Source organism: Rhamphochromis longiceps, linkage group LG10 (assembly GCF_057381845.1).
Source record: "Rhamphochromis longiceps isolate RC_006_pf linkage group LG10, R_longiceps_female_GT1.1, whole genome shotgun sequence".
Lineage (NCBI taxonomy): Eukaryota > Metazoa > Chordata > Actinopteri > Cichliformes > Cichlidae > Rhamphochromis > Rhamphochromis longiceps.
The window spans coordinates 17,230,444-17,251,834 of record NC_140566.1 but is presented as its reverse complement, the minus strand read 5'-3'; the positions used below and the strand labels follow the sequence as shown (position 1 = coordinate 17,251,834).

General features: G+C 41.4%; 2 protein-coding genes across 3 annotated transcripts; both read left to right on the top strand.

Moving 5' to 3' along the window:
• The first annotated feature begins 10,007 nt into the window (after window positions 1-10,007).
• On the top strand, window positions 10,008-11,677 carry dynll2b (dynein, light chain, LC8-type 2b). Of its 2 annotated transcripts, none has more exons than XM_085420618.1 (3): window positions 10,008-10,165; window positions 10,719-10,863; window positions 10,957-11,677. In XM_085420618.1, exons 2-3 carry the CDS (start codon window positions 10,732-10,734, stop codon window positions 11,092-11,094), a joined length of 270 nt encoding a protein of 89 aa, XP_085276744.1. In that variant the 5' UTR covers window positions 10,008-10,165; window positions 10,719-10,731; the 3' UTR covers window positions 11,095-11,677. The 2 variants fall into 2 exon arrangements, with proteins under 2 accessions (XP_085276744.1, XP_085276745.1); XM_085420619.1 differs by having other exon boundaries at window positions 10,023-10,165; window positions 10,723-10,863.
• A 781-nt stretch (window positions 11,678-12,458) lies between these two features.
• heatr6 (HEAT repeat containing 6) lies at window positions 12,459-21,378 on the top strand. Its single transcript, XM_085420608.1, has 20 exons — window positions 12,459-12,768; window positions 13,012-13,119; window positions 13,856-13,996; window positions 14,081-14,196; window positions 14,395-14,509; window positions 14,593-14,694; window positions 14,790-14,954; window positions 15,044-15,261; window positions 15,378-15,552; window positions 15,631-15,837; window positions 16,616-16,715; window positions 16,809-17,197; window positions 17,279-17,401; window positions 17,510-17,596; window positions 18,212-18,346; window positions 18,433-18,555; window positions 18,670-18,794; window positions 18,914-19,010; window positions 19,127-19,331; window positions 19,484-21,378. Exons 1-20 carry the CDS (start codon window positions 12,475-12,477, stop codon window positions 20,092-20,094), a joined length of 3,636 nt encoding a protein of 1,211 aa, XP_085276734.1. The 5' UTR covers window positions 12,459-12,474; the 3' UTR covers window positions 20,095-21,378.
• Window positions 21,379-21,391: the final 13 nt, after the last annotated feature.

The following is a 21,391-nucleotide window of genomic DNA, read 5'->3' as shown; positions in this document are numbered from 1 at the left end:
GTCCAGTCAAACTGTGAGCACATATTTTGTTTTTACAGATAAAAGCTGTGTCTTTATTTATCTATTTTCCCCCTAACTGCTTGTTCGTAATGCTCGGGTCTTATTTTCTACAGTTGACAGGCTAACAAACCCCCCTGTGTCAGTGGCAGCTGAACTTCATTCGACCATGGCCTGCAATGACTTTGCCAAATTCTTCACTGAAAAAATCCAAAAAATTAGACAAGCAATTGGTACATCAACAGCAGATCCAGGATATGTACTGTGTCCACCAAAAAACTGTTTAAACACCATGAAACAGTTTCAACCTATTAACAGCAAAGACCTGGAGGACATCTTAGGTCAACTGAACTCCTCCTCCTGCTGTTTAGATGTCCTGCCAACAAGTTTTTTCAAAAAGGTCTCAAAGACTTTAGAGTCAGACCTGTTGCAGATCGTCAACTTTTCTTTATTATCAGGTGTGTTTCCAGAATCACTAAAAACTGCTGTAATCAAACCTATACTGAAAAAGGACAATCTTGACAAGACACAAATGAACAACTACAGGCCGATCTCAAATCTCCCGTTTTTAAGTAAGATCATTGAAAAAGCAGTTTCTCAACAGCTCAGTTACTTCTTAAAACAGAATAATTGCTACGATGCCTTCCAGTCAGGTTTTAGACAGAACCACAGCACTGAAACCGCTCTGACCAAAGTGTTTAATGACATATGTCTGAATACAGACAGTGGAAAAATGTCAGTCCTAGTTTTACTGGATCTCAGTGCAGCATTTGATACAGTTGACCACAACATATTACTCAAACGACTGGAGAACTGGACAGGTCTTTCAGGAACTGTACTAAACTGGTTCAAAACATACGTAGAAAACAGGAAATACTTTGTATCAATAGGTAACTTCACATCTGAGCAGACAAGTATCACATGTGGAGTTCCCCAAGGTTCCATCTTGGGACCCCTTCTGTTTAACATCTACATGCTCCCACTGGCACAGATTATAAACAACAACAAAATAAACTATCACAGCTATGCAGATGACACACAAATATATATCACAATGTCACCAGGAGACCGAGGCCCTGTACAGGCTCTTGGTAAATGCATTGAGGAAATCAATGACTGGTTGTGCCACAATTTTCTCCAGCTAAACAAAAACAAAACTGAGGTAATAGTCTTTGGCGCCAAAGAAAAACGATTACAGGTCACCAGAGAACTTCAATCTATACATCTAAAAACCACAAACCAGGCGAGAAATTTGGGTGTAGTGATGGATGCAGACCTAAACTTGGAAAAACACATTAAGACAATAACAAAGTCAGCTTACTATCACCTCAAGAATATATCAAGGATAAAAGATCTGATGTCTCAACAGGACCTGGAAAAACTAGTCCATGCATTCATCTTTAGTAGGCTTGATTACTGTAACAGCATCTTTACAGGTCTACCTAAAAAATCAGTCAGACAACTACAGCTCATTCAGAACTCTGCTGCTCGAGTCCTCACTAAGACCAAAAAAGTGGACCACATCAGTCCAGCTCTGAGGTCCTTACACTGGCTGCCTGTCCGTCAGAGGATAGACTTTAAAGTTCTGATGCTGGCCTATAAAGCTCTGAATGGTTTAGGACCAAAATACATCAATGACCTCCTGACCCAGTATGAACCATCCAGATCCCTCAGGTCATCTGGATCCGGTCTTTTATCAGTTCCCAGAGTCAGAACCAGACACGGAGAAGCTGCATTCAGCTTTTACGCTCCTTATATCTGGAACAAACTCCCAGAAAGCCTCAGATCAGCTGAAACACTCAGTTTATTTAAATCCAGGTTAAAGACTCACCTGTTCTCAGCTGCATTTGAATAAAGCACCAAATCCACACTTTAAGCTTAAATTTCAAAACTTACATTTAACTACTGATTTTATCTACTGTTCTGATTTTATCTGTTTTGATTTCATATACTGTTGTTTGTTTGTTTGTTTGTTTGTTAATTAGTTTATTTGCTTGTTTTAATCAATTTTAAATCATGCTTTTTATTTGTTCTTGTTTCTAATGTCTCTGTAAAGCACTTTGAATCACCTTGTTGTTGAATTGTGCTATACAAATAAACTTGCCTTGCCTTGCCTTGCCTTGTTCGGGCCGCAGACGTTTAACTGTCACCCTAGCTCGCTGCTAGCGCTAGCACGCTAGGACGTGTTTTATAAATACGGAATCATTCGCGATATTGACCTGAAAAACCGGAGAGGAGGTCCGCCGTTTGCCTTCGTAGAATTTGAGGACCCGAGGTGGGCTGCAGTGCCACATTTTAACTCATGTTTACACCGAAATATCAGGACAGACTTTAAAGGTGATTTTAAAGCCAAAGAGATTCATGTTAATGCCCACACTTTAGAATTGTACTTCAGAATAAGCATGTATATTGAAATGGTTGTCATTGTTAATTTGGGTGACAATTGTAGGTAATTGTGCTTAAAAATGTTTTGTTTTTTATTTGTATTTATTACTTTTGGGGCAATGTATGTGTATGGAGTCAACAAAATATCCACAAAAAACACTTTAAAACTATATATTGTATCATTATCTCTTCTAAGAAAACAGACAGTTTTAGGTATAAATGAGACAACAAAACCCCCTCCCAATAAATAAATAAATAAGCAATTAGTTTTTACAAGTATTTTAAGGATATAAAAGCTGAGGGGCAATGCTCTACACCAGGGGGACATTTGAACCCTCCCCCCCTGTAGATTTGCCCCTGGTGTTAATAAGATAATATTGGTTTTAAATTATAAGCTCAGTTTTTTATGAAATCTTATTTCTACCACTAAGGAGGAAGAAACAAAGAGTTTTGACATATGCCATTCATAAGTCAAAACTCCAACTTAATACCTCAAAATGTCCTTATTCTTTTTCAGTTTCTGGTATTATTTCTCCAAAATATGAGTTAGAAAGTGGCAGAAATGAGTTTCCATAGATTTTAACCAACTAGTTTCACAGGTTCCGGATACAGACTGCTGGGTTTCAGATGTTTTCATTTTATTGGCTCTGTATTATGCCATAGTGACCAGATATTTGTAATATGGTCATCTCAGGTACACAGGTCTACTCCCACCTGTATTATCCAGAGATGTTTTCAAAGGTCTGCACAAAGACCCTATTATATAGATTATAATAAACAGATTAATTTGAACAGTAAACCTTGCAAAGCCTTTTAAAGTAGTATCCCTGGCACTTGCTTCACAAAGTTTGACCAAATTAAACTATTTATCTTCAAAATGATTTACAGGAGAGTTGTTCTTTGAACTTATCAGTAGAAAAATAAACATCTGTAACTAGAATTTAGCTAAAACAGTTAAATAATTTTTTTTAATTAAGTAAACACTATATTAAAAGTAAAATAAAGCAATTATGAAGTAAGATGAGCAAGATATCTTGAAACCTCATTGAAAACGTCCCTGTAAGTCCCCCTGATATTTCCCATTTGTATTTAATGAAATCCTTCATACCACTGGAAGTAGGCGGTCAGCTCTATTTCCAGCTTTTCTGTAAAAGTGTGTGTTTCAATTAAAAAATGATTGAACAGACAGAACATAGTTTGCTGTTTCAGCACCATGGAGAGTGACACTGGGACTGATGGGGTCTGAGTGTTTTAATAAAGAAATGACGTTTCTCTAAAAACACTTCCCATGTCTAATTAATGTGCACTGTGATTTATTTACACAGCTGTATTGGTCTCTCCATGTAAGAAGTGTCCTCAGAAAATTATGCCAATTTTAGATAATGTTGTAAAAGTAAATTAAGACCAATGTTGCAATTTTATTTTGGGTGAAGCAATATTTTTAATGCCTTCGGTTATTTATGGGTTTAATATAAAACACAGATGTGCTTTGCAAGTCTGAAAAGTGAAAGCAATTAAATCTGCATTCTATTTGATTGCCACTAGGGGGCAATAACTGCAGTTTCAAAATACTTGGGTTCCTATGTAAATCTACGGGAAACTGGCTTTCTTACTTAACCTTTCTAAGCAATTTTTTGCTGAGTTTATGGGTTCAGTCACTCATTTGGGGTAATACCGAATTTAAAAAATTGAGTCACGGTTTTAAATCTTTCTCATACTAAGTTTCACAAAGGTAATGCTCATTGGCTAACCACTTAAGCATGTGCACAGCAAATTCAAAAGTGTTAAATGTTTTGGTGTTAATAGTCTTCTTGCAAAAGTTGAGTTAATTTTACTCTAAGCAGAGTCACATTCTTTTAATGTAACTCTGAGGTGTAAAATGATAGTAGTTAAAATCGAGTGTTAAAAATGAGTGTTTCTATGTCAAATCTGGAGGTGTTACAATGGAAACATTAACTCTTGACCTCTTAACTCTGAACTCCTAGAGGGGCTATGACACCAACAGAGTAAATTCACAGACTCCGCCCCCAGCACGGCTCCAATCGAAGCTGAAATGAAGCCGTTTCAGAACATTTTGCTCTACATATTCGAGTTGTTTGCCATGCTTGGTAAGTCATTTTTTCAAAGATTGTTTCAATTATTATTATGAGCTTTTACTTCTGTGGCTCTTTGGAGTTGAGACAAAGCTGTGTGGAAGGCAGTAACCATGTTGCTCGGTGATAGCATAATATTCTGTTTTAGCTAGCTGAAAGATATTGTTTGCGGGCAAATACCACAGCCTTGAAAAAAAGCTTGCATGTGAATTTTCAGTCAAACTTTTGGTCAAATACACCTAAAACAATGTCTAGAATGTGAAATGTTGGTATAATGGTGCTACTTGAAGCCTGAAAACGATCGCCCATAAAAAAAAACGAGCAAACAGCAGTACCAGACGTCCTGACTGGATTCTACGTTAGCATAGATCCCTCCAGAGTTTTGTGCACACGGTTTGGGTAAAAATGAAAAAGGTTGAGGTTTTACATTTAGTTCAGTATTACCTGTTGCCTGTGTCTTTGTCTTTTGGGAAAATACTTTACACAAGTAATGGCTCAAAGAGGATTCCTTTTTTTTTTCTTTTTTTTTTACTGTGCTGCAATTGTTTACTGGATTATTTGTGCCGTTAATTAGTGTCAACTAATTTTTATTCAATCTCCGCACAGGATATGCTTGTGAAGATGGAATATGAGGGAGAGCAGAAGTGCGTTGAAGTTCCACAAAGGGATGAATGAAGGACATGCATATTGTATTGAAGAAATAAGTGATGAGAATGCTGTTATTTGCATTTACCAGCTTGCCTATGTCAGACCTTTTGATAAACAAAATTCTAATGAAAGTGAGAACATGTATACTGTTACATCTTTCAGAATAAATGTTTTTCAAAAACCATTGCATCTTTTTAGTAAATGTTTATTTCCAAAAGAAATTTCTAGAAGTTCAGAACAGTAAAATTCCTGCTTTTTAGAATGAATTAGAAGATAACTCTTACGTAGTTAAACTAAAATACTCTTTGAGAGTTAATATATAAACTCTTAACACCCAGTGTTAAATTATCAACTCCAGACAGATTTGGTGTTTAACACTAAATCAGAGTTAACGTACCAACTCTCCAAAAAGAGTTAAATTAACACTCTCTGGTGTGGACCCATATAGACACTTTAATAGTGTTGAAATCAAATCCGACAGTGTTAATTTGGACATGCTGGATTTGCTGTGTGGTTTCACAAAGAGAAGCTTCTTTCCTCACATCCTATTTCAAAGCACCAGCTTGACTGCGCAAAAATCCCCACCTCCAAGCTTTTTAACCCAGACTTCAGAAGCCAGTAGGTGGCAACACATTTTATACTGTCTGTGGTTGCATACTGTTTTGTCCTTACCATTTTTTTTTATCATTGAGGGTAAACTGGACAACAAGACTACTCTAATTCGTCTGCACTACAAATGAGATAATGAAAACAGACCATCAAATTGCCTCTCTGAATCTTAAGAAAAAGTTGTATGCTTGTTGTTAGATTGGCTCAGTTTTACGTTAACACATTAAAGTGATATGTTGAGTCTTCAGTAGTCCAAAAGTCAAAAGTCGGTACCCTCTGTCATGTTCCGAGGAGTGCGTGAGTGTCAGTATCACTCTTCAGGGATGCAGAGGATGCTGTTTATGGACGTGATGGTTACGACTATGATGGCTACCGTCTGCGTGTTGAATTCCCTTGAAGTGGAGGTGGAAGGGGAGGTGGTGGCAGAGCTTTAGGAGCCCCAAGGGGACGGTATGGTCCCCTGTCACGGCGCTCCGAGTACAGGGTTATAGTCTCAGGTAGGCGCGTGCATCTTGTCACCTCGCATCTTATTACCTCCCCACCTTAATGTGTTACATTTCCTATAACATCCCTATTCTTCACGTCAGGCCTTCCCCCCAGCGGGAGTTGGCAGGACCTGAAGGATCACATGCGGGAGGCAGGTGATGTATGTTATGCTGACGTGTACCGTGATGGCACTGGCGTGGTGGAGTTTGTACGCAAGGAAGACATGACCTACGCCATCCGTAAATTGGATAACACCAAGTTTTGCTCCCATGAGGTAGGTTAGGGTCGCTGCAATGAATAGCTCTGGGAGTAAATTTTAGGATTTAAATTTTCCAAGGTAAGTCCTGATACAAAATTTCGAGCAGGGAGAGTGAGGAAAATGGTGAAATTCTACATTAATGACACTAATCAGATGGTGTACAATGTTAAGACCATTTTTAATTTCTTTCGTGGAGATTCTTTGTAAGAGGGCAGCAATCTTTTCCAAATGTTTTTAACCACAATTAATGTAATCAAGCAGCTCTTTTGCCATTCCCGCTCTTCTGTTTGTATGTTCAGGGTGAGACGCCCTACATTCGCATAAAGATGGACGGCCCTCGCAGCCCCAGCTACGGTTGCTCACGTTCTCGTAGCCATAGTCGAAGCCGGAGCAACAGCGGGTCACGCAGCTACTCCCCACATCGCAGCAGAGGATCTCCTCACTACTCTCCCCGACGCTCCCGCTCTCGCTCTCGCACCTAGACGCCCCTCCTATGACATAAACCACCAGCTCATCCCACCAGCTCGTCTCAGAGTGGAGACGACAGACTTCACAGAACAGATCTCCATGGACCATTTGCTGTGTTAACTGTTTCCTGCATCTCTTGTGTGTTTCTTTTCCCCCAGATTTCTGTTGCGGGATTTATTTTGCTTTAGACCAGCTGAATTTTCCTGGTTTATGTATGTCCCCTTTACTTATATCCTTTTCTCACCCTTTTCACGCACAATGATCTAAACCTTTTTCCTGCAAACTTGTCCCTTCCTATGTGTGTACTCCTCCTCTTCCAGTTCCAACCTGTGTGTGGATTGTATGCTTTGTGTTTTGGTTTTTATACTGGGGTTGTTATGGATGTATATATATTAATATACATATATTTGTTACCAGCATTGCTTATAAAATTGTATTTTGACCCTTTCCCGTGTTTCTCTGTTCAGAGTTCAGAGGAGCAGGATAGGATGGGAACAGAGGAGACTGTTCATATTAGGATAAGCAGGAGGAGGAGTCAGATATGGCACCAATGGCTGTGGTCTCTATATCTGAAATCTGCATAAGATAAGGCTTAAGTCCATTTTAGCCATAAATATATGCTTGAACATAGCTGATTACTGTAATGAGATGTTTGTGGTTGTAGTAAAGGTTTTGTTTGTTGCATGCTCACATTCTAAAGTTCATACCGGCAAGGTTAGACAAGCCCCTAAAGTCCAGTGATTCTTCTCAGTAGTCCCTGCAGATTTTTCTAAAACATTATAAAGTCCTGTGATGGTTCTGTCCCTGGTAGCTGTATTTGTTGACATTTCTTTAAGCATTTTCCTGAAGGTGTGATTCTAACTTGCCTCCTTCTCTTTGGTTCTGCTGGTATTCTGAAGGTCTGGACTGGGCTCATTGTCTCCCCATTCCGGAGCCGGATTAGGATTAGGCTTCAGGATGGATACATGGAGCAGGAGCATGGGAGCAATTTACCGGGAGAGGATCCCCACCCCTGACCCTGTCCACATAACCCCATCAAAGTGGAAACATTTTGTAGAAATATTCAAACTTTAAATTGGCCTTCAAACAGCAGAAAGAAAATTTCTTTCCACACGGGAAGGCTTCCTGATGAGAATTATTTTTCTTTTTTAAATTAACATGATCAAAGCTTGGTGTAATCCAGGAGGAGGGCTGGGAGGTGCAGGATGGATCCACGCACATAAGGAGAGTGGTAAAGCTAAACATGAACACACTTACGGAGGGTGGGGAGACTAGGGAGACTGGGAGGTTACAGGAGAATGTGACTTTATGTATGTCACATTTCTCTTAGGTCAGCGCTTTTCTGCAGAAGATGCATATTCATTAGGATAAATATAATCTCCAGTACATTGAAAAGCTTCAATAAAAAATCAGTTTACAGTTTCCTGTTTTCCTGTTTTTCTTTTTTGTACAATTTCTGCAGATTTATCAGATTACACAGTACGTCTACAAGTTTCTGACATATTTCTGGCCTGATATTTGACTGCTCTTCTGTTGGTTGGTTTCTGGCATGGACTCAGCTTTTAAGCATATCCCACAAATTTTCACTGAGGTTGAGGTCATGACTTTGGAAGGCTATTCCAGAAAATTAATGTTAGCCTGTTTTCATGTGTATTTGCGTTCATTTTTTTGTTGAAGCATCCAGTTGGGTCCAAGTTCCAAACATCTAGCTCTTAATTTGAGGTGAAGTTAAAGAATCTGGAGGTAGCCCTCTTTCGTTATGATTCCATCCACTTTGTGCAGTGTACCAGTACCAGTGGCAGCTAAACAACCCCAGAACATGATGCTACCATCACTATGGTTGGCCATACCGTGTCATACCGTGGGGTATGTTCACGGGGTATGAAGGATCTCCAGGCATTTGGTTTGTTCATGGCTGGAAATTTCAGTCAAGCTTGACATCTCAGTTAATGGTGACAGTGGACAGTGACCCTGCAGGGTCACCATGGTGTTCCAGCAGTTCCAGTTAATGGCCTGCTTGAGCCTTGGAGGTTCCCTTGAACGTACTAACCAATTTCAGTGACAGTTTGGGTCTTCTTCCAGACACTGGAAAAGTGGTGACACATCTGAATGACTTGTACTTATGTACTTTGAACTCATGATCTTGGAGCCTGCAGTTGTTTAGAAATCACTCCAAGAGACCTTCTCAACTTGTGTAGATCTACAATCCTCTTCCTTAGATCTTCACCGAAGAGTTCCTTGGACTTTCCCATTGGTCAATCCACCAACTGCTGTCAAATAAATACTTTATGTGTTGGCAAAGAAACTACCATTTATAGTCAATTGTGACAATCAATGAGAAGTTAATAGGTCTTATCAAGTTAAAAAAAACACTGTAGAACTTTCAGCACAACTTAAATGATTTAAGCGAGTGTGTGCACAAAATTGACTCTCTGTGGATTATAGAGAATCCAAAATAATTCCAACTTGTTTCTTTAAAATCATTAAAGATGTATGCTGTAAAATCACTACACTGTGGAAAAAGAACAGTTCAAAGAAATCATTAACACACAAAAGGACTGTGATGTTTATGCTTGTGATAAGTGAAAGTAAACTTCTGGGCACATTTGCAATGCCTCAGTTTAGGGTCTTGGTTATCTACACTACCTTTCTGAAAGAGGGTAGAAATGGACACCAAATAAAATTACAGTCATACCAGCATGAATAAATAAGGATGATTATGAGTCATGCAATGGGAGCCCAAGAATAAAACATATGAAGTTGAAAATGATCATAATGGGTATAATTTAATGTTACTGTGAGGTACTGAGGACTGTGGAAAAGGGAGAAAAAAGAGAAAAAGCAAACCAGGACAATTTGAACCTGTGTTTGTTATATGATTTGAAAAAACTAAAATCTTGTTCATAACTATTTTATTAGTTATGAATGTGCATATTTTGGTCCCGAGGGGGGTTGCACATCAATCACCTGGATCAATGGGGCAAGTTGGGGGAGGGAACGGGTGAAACGTTGCATTCTGGGTGGAAATAAGATGCGGGGTGCTGTCCGCAAGTAAAACCACGCCATTGGCAGGGTGGAGGCTTCGCTCGAGCCAATCACGTGGTGAATGTGAAGTGGAGGGCGGAACGCACGGGGGCACACTTCCTTGCATAAATAAAGGAAAAACCTGCGCGGTCCCTTCATCGCACTCCGTTGCACGTTAAGACTTTCTTGAAAGACGGTAAGAGTAAAATGCACGTTTGGTTCTAACCTTTGCTGCGAATTGTCACAGTGAGCAGGTCAGCGCGAGGGGTGAGGTTTCTGTACCCCGCGTGCTCATCCACGCTCTCAGGCTCTTACCTTACTTGCTGCACATTATTTGCAAACCTGGTAATCGGAGCACTTACACCGTTGTTGGGTTAAATTAGCGATACTGCGTGTTGCAATGGTTAAACTGGGCTATTCGAGCAACATTTACCAAATAATGATGCCAGCGACGCATGGCTTCTATTTCTTGTGATCCTAACATAAAGGGCCCTTTATGTTAATGTCTTAAATTACACGAGGGACCTCAATAAAAGGAACGCCTATCTCCATCAGCTGTTTTGGATAGTGTCCTGGTTTCATTTAGCTCTCACTTGCAAATCATGTAAATCATCTATTCAAAATGAAAGTAAATAAAAGGCACCCCTGCAGCCAGTGACCGCTTCCTTAGGCACATTGTGTGATAACAGTGATGTCATGAGAAGGTAAGAGCTGAGCGGACACGGTAAAGATTGCTTTGTCTCCTGCAGTCAGAAAGCCAACATGGGTGACAAGAAGGCTGTGATCAAGAACGCAGACATGTCTGATGAAATGCAGCAGGATGCAGTGGACTGTGCCATGCAGGCCATGGAGAAGTATAACATTGAGAAGGATATCGCCGCCTATGTCAAAAAGGTATGTTGCTGTTGCTTCAAAGTAAAATGAGTAGCGCAAACTTGTTGCATGCATTTTTGCCAAGAAGATGCTAACTTGTGTCTTCCCCTGCAGGAGTTTGACAAGAAGTACAACCCCACATGGCACTGCATTGTTGGGAGGAACTTTGGCAGCTATGTGACACATGAGACGAAGCATTTCATCTACTTCTACCTGGGTCAAGTGGCTATTCTGCTGTTCAAGTCTGGCTGAGACGTGGGCTCCTAAACTATTTCAGCATTTCTTCTCCCATTTGCTACATGACTACCTCCTAATTTCTTGCCGTCTTCAGCCTGTTATTATTTTTGTCTCCTGCAACACTACCAACAGTGGCTGGTGCTTTGAGCTTGTGTAATGCCTGGACTGGTGATGTGTCATTCATAGAAAATGCCAATATAAAATGACTTATGGTGACAGCACTCAGTCAGCCTCTGCACTTCTAACAGACTCATTGTGGCTCATGACTTCCCAGTAATTTGCTGTGTTGTGGTGGCACAGACTTTGTATGTTAGTTCACATGACTGTATAATTTATTTTCATTGAATTAAAATGAGCAACAGCCTTTTTTGTTATCCTTTTGATTTTCACTGACAAACCATGCTGAGACTGTTGCTTACATGAAATAAAGGATGCAAAATACTGAGATTTTAAGGGTTTTGTACATGCCTAAACATTCCTGTTGACACTTGTAGTGTTGTTGTAGATCTTTGGGAATGTAATTCAGTGAGTAGTCATTGTGATATTTTCATCATATTGACCAGAAAAAACTTTGACGACAGTAAATTGGTTCAAAATGCTTTGTGTGCTTTAAATTCATTTCACTTCCATGAGCTATTAATGGCTTGGCACCCTGTTGGGCTGTCGAGCACTTTATCTCCCGTGTATTCTGAAGCATTGTGATGCATCTAAACTTTAGGTGCTCTGACATAACTGCAAATAGGCAGATATAGAGTACCTCTTGTTTGGAAATGCAGAAATTTTTTTTGTGCATTTACAATGCGGTGTGTAAGGCAAAAACCGAATTTGTACAGTTTCAAATGATCTTAAAAGCTAGTATTTGGTATGAACACCTTTATTCAACACTTAAGTTCTTGTGTAATGTGGTGTACTGCAGCCTTTTCTCACCGTTTGCTTTCCTGTGAAAAAAAAATTACAGTAAAGTTAAGCACAGTTTTAGAAAAAATAAATGGCAAATCAAACTACGTGGAAGCTAATGTCTGCCAGTGAAATAAAGTTGACTACGCATGCAGGCAAAAGTTTACTTTAACTAATTCAAAATTTTGAGTTGCCTAATGTGAAATTTTCTGCTTTTGGATAGCAGAAAAAATAAAAAATTAATTATTTTATTGTATTTTTTCAGTGGAAGAAACAAGCCTCCATACATACGTAAAGATATTACACATAAAAAACACACAGAAACATTGGAAAACAGTTTTTGGCAGACAATCACTTTTTGGCACAACAGCGGTAAACGCTGTAAAATGGATAGTTTTGTTTTTCTGGTTTTCACCGCAGGGGGGCGGTAATGAGCTGAACTCTTGGATATGATGCTTTAAAGAAAGCCCAATAACCACCGAGGAGATAGTAGAAGTAATGGCGGCTCAGAGCGGGTTGTCACACCCGGCTCTTGTCCGCGGTGGTGTGTCTGTTTTCCCCCCGGTGCCTCTGTCCGCTGAGGCCGCTCCGTTCACTCCCATGGAGCCGTCCGGTTGGGGGCCCGGCTCACAGTCGGAGGCCGAGAAACTGTTTTCCAACTGCGCCATAAAACTGAGAGCCCTGCGAGCAGACTCGGTCCAACTCAAAGAGGAGCTCAACCTGCTCTTTGACCAACTCTTGTCCGAAAACTACAACAGGACCTTCGAGCCCGCTGTCAACATCCGTCCAGAGGTACGGACACTCGCTTTGGACCTGTAGTCTGTTTTCAGCGACACAAACTCTATAAAAGTCTGCCGCCTCTGTATTTAGAAGCAGAGCTGGGATGAATAAACACTGAAATAGCCATAAACCCACGCACTTCAGAGCCCCGAGGATAACCATATAACCAATAAGAGACTAGCTCTAAACTAAACCAGCAACTGTGACATCAGCATTTTGTTTCTTTTCTGTATTGGTGTATTATTTCCATTTCAGGACGTGTGTTCTCTGCTGAAACATGCCAGCTGTCTTGTGCCCCTGACTCAGGAGCATCTAGTCATCAAACTCTGCCAGGTTGTCCATCATCTGCTCAACCAGCTGAAGGTAACAGGTCATGCTTGTGCCACATGTACACTTATGTATTGTTAGGACTGCTTTTGTCGCATTTACACTATATGGACAAAAGTACTGAGTTGTCACTGAACTGAGGTGTTTCGTTCAGTCTCGTTGCCACAGATGAACAAAATCGGTGAAGTCGAGTGTGGTACTATAACAGGATGACCGATGCCAACTAAGTGGTATTATTGCGAAGTGGAAGCAATAAATCAATAACCACAGACATCCAGACCTCAATAGGCATTAAAACCATATATAGAGAGCTTCGTGGCATGGTTTCTATGGCCAAGCAGCTTTGCATCACCAAATATCGGACAGCAGTGGGCCATCTATAAAGTTTGTTTGGTCTGGGTTGATGGTTCCAGTAAAGGCATATCTTAATGCTTTAGGGAAACTGTGCCAACTTGGGTCTGCCCCAGTGCACAAAGCAAGCTCCTTAAAGATGTGCTAGGATTAGTTTGATGCGGAAGAATATGCCAAACTGATCCAACCGTCAAACACCTTTTGGGATGAACTAGAACAGAGATTCCAGCATCAGCATCAGGCTTCATAAATGCTCTTCTGGATGAGAGGACGAAATTTACAAGCCTGTAGAGGATTCTCTTAGTGGAAACTCTTATATCACGACAACCAACTCCATACTAACAGAATGGGATGTCATAAAAGCTTGTGTAGTTGTTGGGATATACTGCACTTACAGCCACATTTGTCTTTTATTTTTAAGGTAATAATGTATGAGCACACGCTGGATGTACTGGTGAACTATACTGCAGGTGCACTGAAAGTATGCAGTACGTGGACCCACACAGACGTCCTCCTGGCACTCTCCACTGTAGTCTATGGGAATGGACCTCAGTGCCACCAGGTAGATATTTAGTGCACTTTCCGAAAAGTGTGCCCTAACTGTTGACTATTTACGTCAAGATTTTTTTTGTATATATATTTGTAGCACCTCAGCGACTTACTGGGTGAAGAGGGATTCCTCCTGCAGTATAGTTCTCCATCTCAGTCAAACATGGAGTTGCGCCGCGTTGCTCTTACCTGCATGGCCAACATCTGTCTCAGGTACTGCTACAACATGCTTGAGCCAGTAGCCATTTTTATCTGTGTAAACTGCAGGCTATATGAAAGCCTGGATGTAGTGTCTATAATCTGATTTCTGAAGAGCTGCTTCGAATCTGGAACTCGAATGAGACGCAGTGCCAGTTTCTCCATCTTTAAGCTTGTATTTGTCGCTCTAATCGTCTGCATCTGTCCCTGCAGGATACCTGGTCAGCCGCCTTTGGATGATCAGTACAGAAGTGTGTGCTTCCAAGCCTTCCTGAAAACGCTGCAGTCAACCAAACCTCCCGACACTGATGAGCTCTTCTACTGCATGGTACTGGATACTCAACAACAAACATTTAAACGAGAAACAGATTAATTCAATCCTGCTTATATAAAATTGTGTAATCTGCGCAGGTGATCCAAGCAGCTCTAAAGGGACTTCAGTGTTGTCTCTCAGGTGGGAAGTGGAAATTTGGTGGAGGGGAGGAGCTCGGGTCTGTACTGGCTGCACTTAAGGTGTAAAATCTCACCACATGTGCACAGTTATTATTAATTGATTAATTTTTGTTGAGTTGAGTATTAATATGGAGTCCTGCTCATGTATTCTGCAGCGACTCATGTTCCAGGGGGCTCCAGGTGTGATTGTGGAGTGGCCGGCTGTACTTTATCCAGCACCTTTACCGCAGTACGAGAGTCTCTCCGCAGCAAAAACTGCAGAATCACCAAAATCATTAGAGCCACCAAAGGATGTCGCTGTGCCAGGAAAAGCTTCAGGGGTAAGAAGAGTGTTGATACCAGCAATGGCCATATTTAAAAACACTGAGGAAACTCTGATTTTTAATTGAATGTATTTCTCTCTCCAAAGAGTAAAAAGAGGAAATCTAAAGGTAAGGGAAAGAAGACGAAAACTGAGGAGAGCAGAGGGGATGAACGAGAGGAAGGAGATGCAGAGACTGTGCCTGCACTTCTGAAAGGCAGGGCGGAGGAAAAACAGCCTGCCTCATTTCTCTACCCGTCCTGGAAACTAAACAGTTCTGATTCTGAATTTTCCGACCTAGAGGGCAACGCACAGAGCAAATTAAGGTACAGAAAGACCCTTAATTAAATATTTTTCTCCCATGCATGTGTATCTTTTAAAAGTATCAATAGATGTTTTTAATTTTTTTTTTTTTTTTTTTTTACTGTTTACACTCTTTCAGAGTGAACCACGGTCGTGTGCGTCAGGGGGCGCTGCACTGTTTGTTAGTTGTGGTGAAAGCAGTAGAGAAGAGAACTCTGTACGGTTACTGGTCTTCCTTCATCCCCGACTCTCCCATCGGGGGATCACCGCCTCTTACTCTCGTCACAATTATTCTGAAGGACCTCTCTCCAAAGGTACAACGCACGCACACACACACTGTGCAGTTCTGGACCGATACGATTGTAACATCTCTCTCTTGACCCCCCTTCCAGGTGAGGTTGTGTGCACTTCAGGTGTTGTCAGCCATGCTGGATAGCTCCCGGCAGTTCCTGGCTGTGGCTGAAGATACGGCGTCTCCTCGAACATCTTACACCCCTTTCTCCTTCACGCTGGCGACTGCTATCAGAGAGCTGCACCGCACCCTCAGTCTGGCCCTGCTGGCCGAGACCTCCCCTCAGACTCTCACACAGGTCATAAAGGTACGATTATTTGCTCTCCACAAACACTTTTTATCTTTCATCTCTTTCTCTTTTGGGTTACAGCTACTGTCAATATTTCTTTGTTGAACTTTAATATAAACCCGGATGTTACAGACTATAGCATAATGATTTTTTTTTCTTTGCTGTAAAAACTCATTAGGTAAACATAATTAAATTTAAACTCCATTTAATTTCAGCGGAATTACACCCTCAGTCTCATAAAGTATGACGAAAACTGATAACTTAATGAATCCATTAGGGTTTAATTACATTTATTTCATTACATGCGATATGTTCAGGTTCCAGTAATGAAATGCGCTATAATGCAAAAGTAAACAAGTATGCTAAGTGATTTTTATAGTGTTAAAAAGTTCTGAAAAGACTCTGGAATAGTCTTTAAAAGTTGCGCTTTTCAAATTCGGACATAAAAATAGAATTAAGAATAAGTCTGGGCAGTATTAGTGTTGTTGTTGTTTTTCAGTATTGAAGCGAAAAATAAACAGAATTTGTTGTGACAATTAGCAGTTTAGCTAGATGGTTGCATATTGCCTGCTAACACTTTGAATAACTTCACATACCTTTACTGTGTAAGGTCACATGTTTGCAGTCTGTGTGTGCATATAAATAAGAGGATTAGTCACTGTTTGTCTTTTTTGTGGTGTTTATCAGGATGTAAATTACAATATGAGTTTCATGTGAAATGAGCTGAGAGAGTGCTGAATTCTGACATGCATCTTTGTTATCCACACTGTAAATATCCGTCTGCTCCGTCTGTTAGTGTCTGGCCTACTTGGTAGCCAACGCTCCCTATCACCGCCTCAGACCTGGCCTGCTCACTCAGCTCTGGAAGCAGATTCGTCCGTATGTGCGCCACAGAGGTCTGTATGTTGTCGGCACGCTGAAATAACTGCCAATAGGATGTAAGACACTGAAGTCTGTTACCGTCCACACAACTATCTGTCCTTTTTTAGATGTGAATGTGCGTGTGTCAGTCCTGACACTTTATGGCGCTCTGGTGACCACGCAGGCTCCTCTCCCTGAGGTGCAGCTGCTCCTCCAGCAGCCAGATCACAGCAGCAGCATGGGTGTGTTCACGCCACAGGACTCGGGCCTCAGCTGGAGACAAAGAGACGGGGTGTCCTCACCCTCTCGTACACCAGTCAAACATTCCCAGCGGAGCTCTAGCACACACTCCCCACACATTCCTCACACACCAGGGGAAGAGGACAGCCGGCGACTGTGGCTGCTGCAGCTCTGTGTGACACTAGTGACTCAATCCAGAGAGGACCAATCAGACAGCGAAGGAGTGGGAGGGGGTGCTGCTTTAGAGCCACCTCCTGTTCGACTTGAAGCTCTGCAGGTGAGCAATAATGAGCCAGACAGGAAGCTCCAAACAGGCATTTCTAAAGTCTGAAGATGTTTTTAATCTCTTGTGTTTCAGGTCTTGTCTCACCTGGTGCGTGGCTACTTCCCTCTAACTCAACACTACCTGTGTGAGATTGGGCAAGTGAGCGCACGCTGTCTTGGGGAGACGGACACCTCCATACAGCTGCACGGAGCAAAAGTAATGCCCTCTATATAATATAGTAGTATGAATTGAATACTGATCCTGCAACAGTACACAATAAAACAAGTATCAGATATTTAGAAATAACATCTGTCTTTTATTTAGTTGCTAGAGGAGTTTGGTTCGGGAATAATTCAACAGTACAGAGCAGAAAACAACGTGCCTGAGAGCTCAAGGGTCCCCATAAGCCAGGTAAATGCAGATCATTTCTACACAGTGCATTACACACAGCATATGATTACAGAGGTTTAAACAAATGCACTTCGTTCTTTTTGGACAAATCCTCATTCGCCTGTTTCAAAGATGGATTCAGCAAATTTAGGGTTAAAATCTAAGTGTAAGTGCTATTCTTAATATCCATATGTAACAGACAGGTTTAAAGTATATATTTATGTAACGTTTTAGAGCATTTAAGCAAACTTTTCTCAGACTTTGACACTAATGTCATGTTTTCTGTCCTCACACACTGATGTGCATTTCTAAGAGATTGTAAAATAATTTTTCAGAAGTGTAAAACCTGAGTTCAAAGAGCCCAGAGATCTTAGATGGAAAATCTCTTTGTAATTATAAAGATAACCACAGTTTCCTGAAATACTTATACTTACAGGGGCAGGAGCATGATTTCATATGAGCTACAGGTCGAGCACAGACTGAGAGTTAAGCTGCTGCCACTGAGGTACAGATAATTTCTGTGCAGGCTTTAGCAACAGTAAAAGGAGGCATTAAGAACAGGTTATATTTTAAAAAAAAAAATCTCTCTAATCCACATTAATGTGTGGTAATTTAATCAATGTGTGTACAATACAGGTGGTGCAGTTTTGGTCAGAAGTGTTGAGCGGCCCGTTAAACCGAGCGCTGCAGAATGAGCAACATCCCACGCTGCAGGCGAGCGCCTGTGACACGCTCTCCTCCATTCTGCCGCAGGCCTTTGCACAGCTGCCTGTGAGTTATCCCCTTTTATTGGACTTGTTTTTCTGCACTAGTGCTGCCGAGCTTCACGGCGCTGTATGTGTACTGTTGTTTTTAAGGACAAGACCCAGCTGATGTGCATCACTGTGCTGCTGGGACTCACCTATATTGAAAACTACCTGGTGAAGACGGCAGCCGTCAGGGCTTTGGGGATCTACGTACTGTTCCCCTGCTTGAGAGAGGTAGGTGTGCTGATCACCAGCTATGACCACAATTTACAATTTAAATCAGATATTTTGAATCCAAGATATGTAAACCTCTGGAAAAAAATAGAACAATTATGTTCTTCTTTTCAGGATGTCATGTTTGTGGCTGATACTGCAAACACTATCCTAGCTGCGCTCGATGATCGATCTACAAATGTGCGTGCCAAGGCTGCCTGGTCCCTTGGGAACCTCACAGACACTCTTATTGTTAATATGTAAGACAGCATGGATGTACCACACATATAATCTCAGAACAGACTGAAATCATATTAAAAGGGTAGAATAAAATATACCGAATGCCTATAAACAGTTGATCTTGTTTCTCTTTAACCAGGGAGAGTGTAGGTGTGGACTTCCAGGAAGAGTTATCAGACATGTTGCTGCTCAAGATGCTGCAGGCAGCCACGCGAGCAGCAGCAGACAAAGACAGGGTGCGAGCAGCTACGCTTTCACACTCACACAAACATGCAGGTTATTTTAAAACGCCCCCGAATTCATCTGTTAGATCTTGTAGAGTGTACTTACGTCCTCCCTCGATCCCTACCAGGTGAAGTCTAATGCAGTGCGCGCTCTCGGGAATCTGCTTCATTTCCTGCGGCAGAGTCAGATGACCAGGCCCGCGTTCCAGCAGCCACTGGAAGATGCAGTGCGTGCTCTGGTTAAAACGGTCCAATCAGAGGCTACGATGAAGGTCAGATGGAACGCCTGTTATGCTTTGGGAAATGCTTTCAGAAACCCCGCCTTGCCGCTAGGTAAGTGTTTAACCACAGGGCTGTAAAAGCATCATACATTGTCAGTGTTATGCATTACATTTGAAGGAGGCTGCTGTGCAAAATGTCTCCAGCAGTGATTCATTTGGATTTCAGTTTTTTTGAAAAGCTGCTCATGTCCATCTCTTCATCAGACTCAGCTGCCTGGTCTCACGAAGCGTTCTCTGCGCTCTGCCATGTTGTTACTTCCTGTAAGAACTTTAAAGTGCGGATCAAATCTGCCGCTGCCCTTGCAGTTCCCGCCCACCGCGGCTGCTATGGAGACACAGAGCGGTTCACCCGTGTGTGGTGCTCCCTCGCAACAGCCCTTGAGAACAGCGAAGACACCAACGACTTCTTGGAGTACCGCTACAGCGCCAGCCTGCGACACACACTCTCTCAGGCTCTCTTACACCTGCTCAGCGTAAGCCAGTCACAGGACATGCTCGGGCTCGGCACGTCACTGGCCAGCGAGGAGGGGACGGGCATCAGAGAGCATTTGATGAAGTACCTCCGAGCAGAGGAAGGAGGAGGAGAGGAGGCAGAGAAGGATATAAGGGGGGAAAGTTTGCACCCTCGGGAGAGAATTGGAAGTGTGGAGCAGATTTTGATCAGGATAAAGGGGTTAAAGGTGGAAGGGGAGGAGGAGAGGGGTAAGGAGATGGTGAGTCATTTCCTGGAGGATTTAATAAAGATTTGTGAAGAGACTTGGGAAAACACCCAAACTAACAGAGAGGTGACTGAAAGCAAAGCGGATCATGTATGAACTGCTGGGCAGTGATTTATGACTGATAATGTTGAACATCTGTTCAAAGATATTTGAAATCTGAAAAAATACAAATATTTTCAGGAAGAAAAAGAATAAATTGAATCCTATGTATTGATCTCATGCATTTATACCACTTTGGTCATTCTTAATTAGAGGATGATTGTGTCTTTTTAATTTTACTAATATGATTAAAGATTTTTAAGTGTAAGCATGTACTTCCCTGCAGTCTGGATTTGTTAAACTATAAAAACGTTCTTTTGAAACATGTTGCCAAGAAATGTACTGAACTGAAGCCTTCAGTTGATCCAAAATGCTCCGGAGAGGGAGGGAGGGAGAGCACATTTCTCCCATATTGGCTTCTCTTCACTGGCTCCCTGTTAAATCCAGATTCAAATTTAGAGTTCTTCTCCTCACATACTAGGTCTTAAATAATCGGGCCCATTTTACAGACCTATAATGCTCCAATAGAGCGCTTAGTTCTGAGAATGCAGGCTTACTTGTGGTTCTTAGGATATTTAAAAGTAGAATGGGAGGCAGTCTTCAGCTTTCAGGCCCCTCTTCTGTGGAACCAGCTCCCAGTTTGGATTCAGGAGACAGGCATCCTCTCTGCTTTTAAGATTCGGGCTGGATCAGGCTGCTGGGGGATTTACCATGATGCACTAAGCATTTCTTCTTCACACTGTATATTTAATTATTAATCTGGCTCTCTTCCATAGTGTACTTTTTGTTTTGTCTCCCTGCCCCTCACCCCCAGCCTGTTGCAGCAGATGGCTGCCCTTTCCTGAGCCTGATTCTGCTGGAGGTTTCTTACTGTTAAAAGGGAGCTTTTCCTACTGTTGCCAAGTGCTTACTCATCGGGGCATCCTTTGAGAGCTTACCATTTGATACCTTAAAATTTAAAGTGTATAAAAAAATTGTGATTTGATGTTACATAAAAAAAAAAAAAAAAAGAATTGCTACTTTGGGTCACTATCCAACCTTAAAGGTTGCTACTGCAAAAATCAGAATGTATGAGATACGCTCTACTCTAAAGTTTCATCAAATACAGTCCTGTGCAGAAGTGTTAGTTTTTAGTCCACTTCAAGATATCAGGAGAGCATCTTTATTATAGTCCTCAGAATGAGTGGCAGTTGCTTTGAACAGCTGTTCACAACACCATGGAAGTAAAACAGTAAAGTTAGTACTTTCAGATTGTTGAATCATGTTCATCTGTTAGTGTCACTTTCACAGGTCACGTGGTTGACCTGTGATTGTATGATTATGAATTGTAACAAATAAAGAAAATCCTTGAAGA

What these genes read in the sequence shown, in the direction of transcription:
- heatr6 (XM_085420608.1), top strand. Translation starts at nt 12,475, where the DNA reads ATGGCGGCTCAGAGCGGGTTGTCACACCCGGCTCTTGTCCGCGGTGGT. An exon ending in ATGGCCAACATCTGTCTCAG is followed by an intron (nt 14,197 to 14,394) that starts GTACTGCTACAA and finishes CTGTCCCTGCAG; the next exon opens with GATACCTGGTCAGCCGCCTT. An exon ending in TTCGACTTGAAGCTCTGCAG is followed by an intron (nt 17,198 to 17,278) that starts GTGAGCAATAAT and finishes CTTGTGTTTCAG; the next exon opens with GTCTTGTCTCACCTGGTGCG.
- dynll2b (XM_085420618.1), top strand. Translation starts at nt 10,732, where the DNA reads ATGGGTGACAAGAAGGCTGTGATCAAGAACGCAGACATGTCTGATGAA. An exon ending in TCGCCGCCTATGTCAAAAAG is followed by an intron (nt 10,864 to 10,956) that starts GTATGTTGCTGT and finishes CTTCCCCTGCAG; the next exon opens with GAGTTTGACAAGAAGTACAA.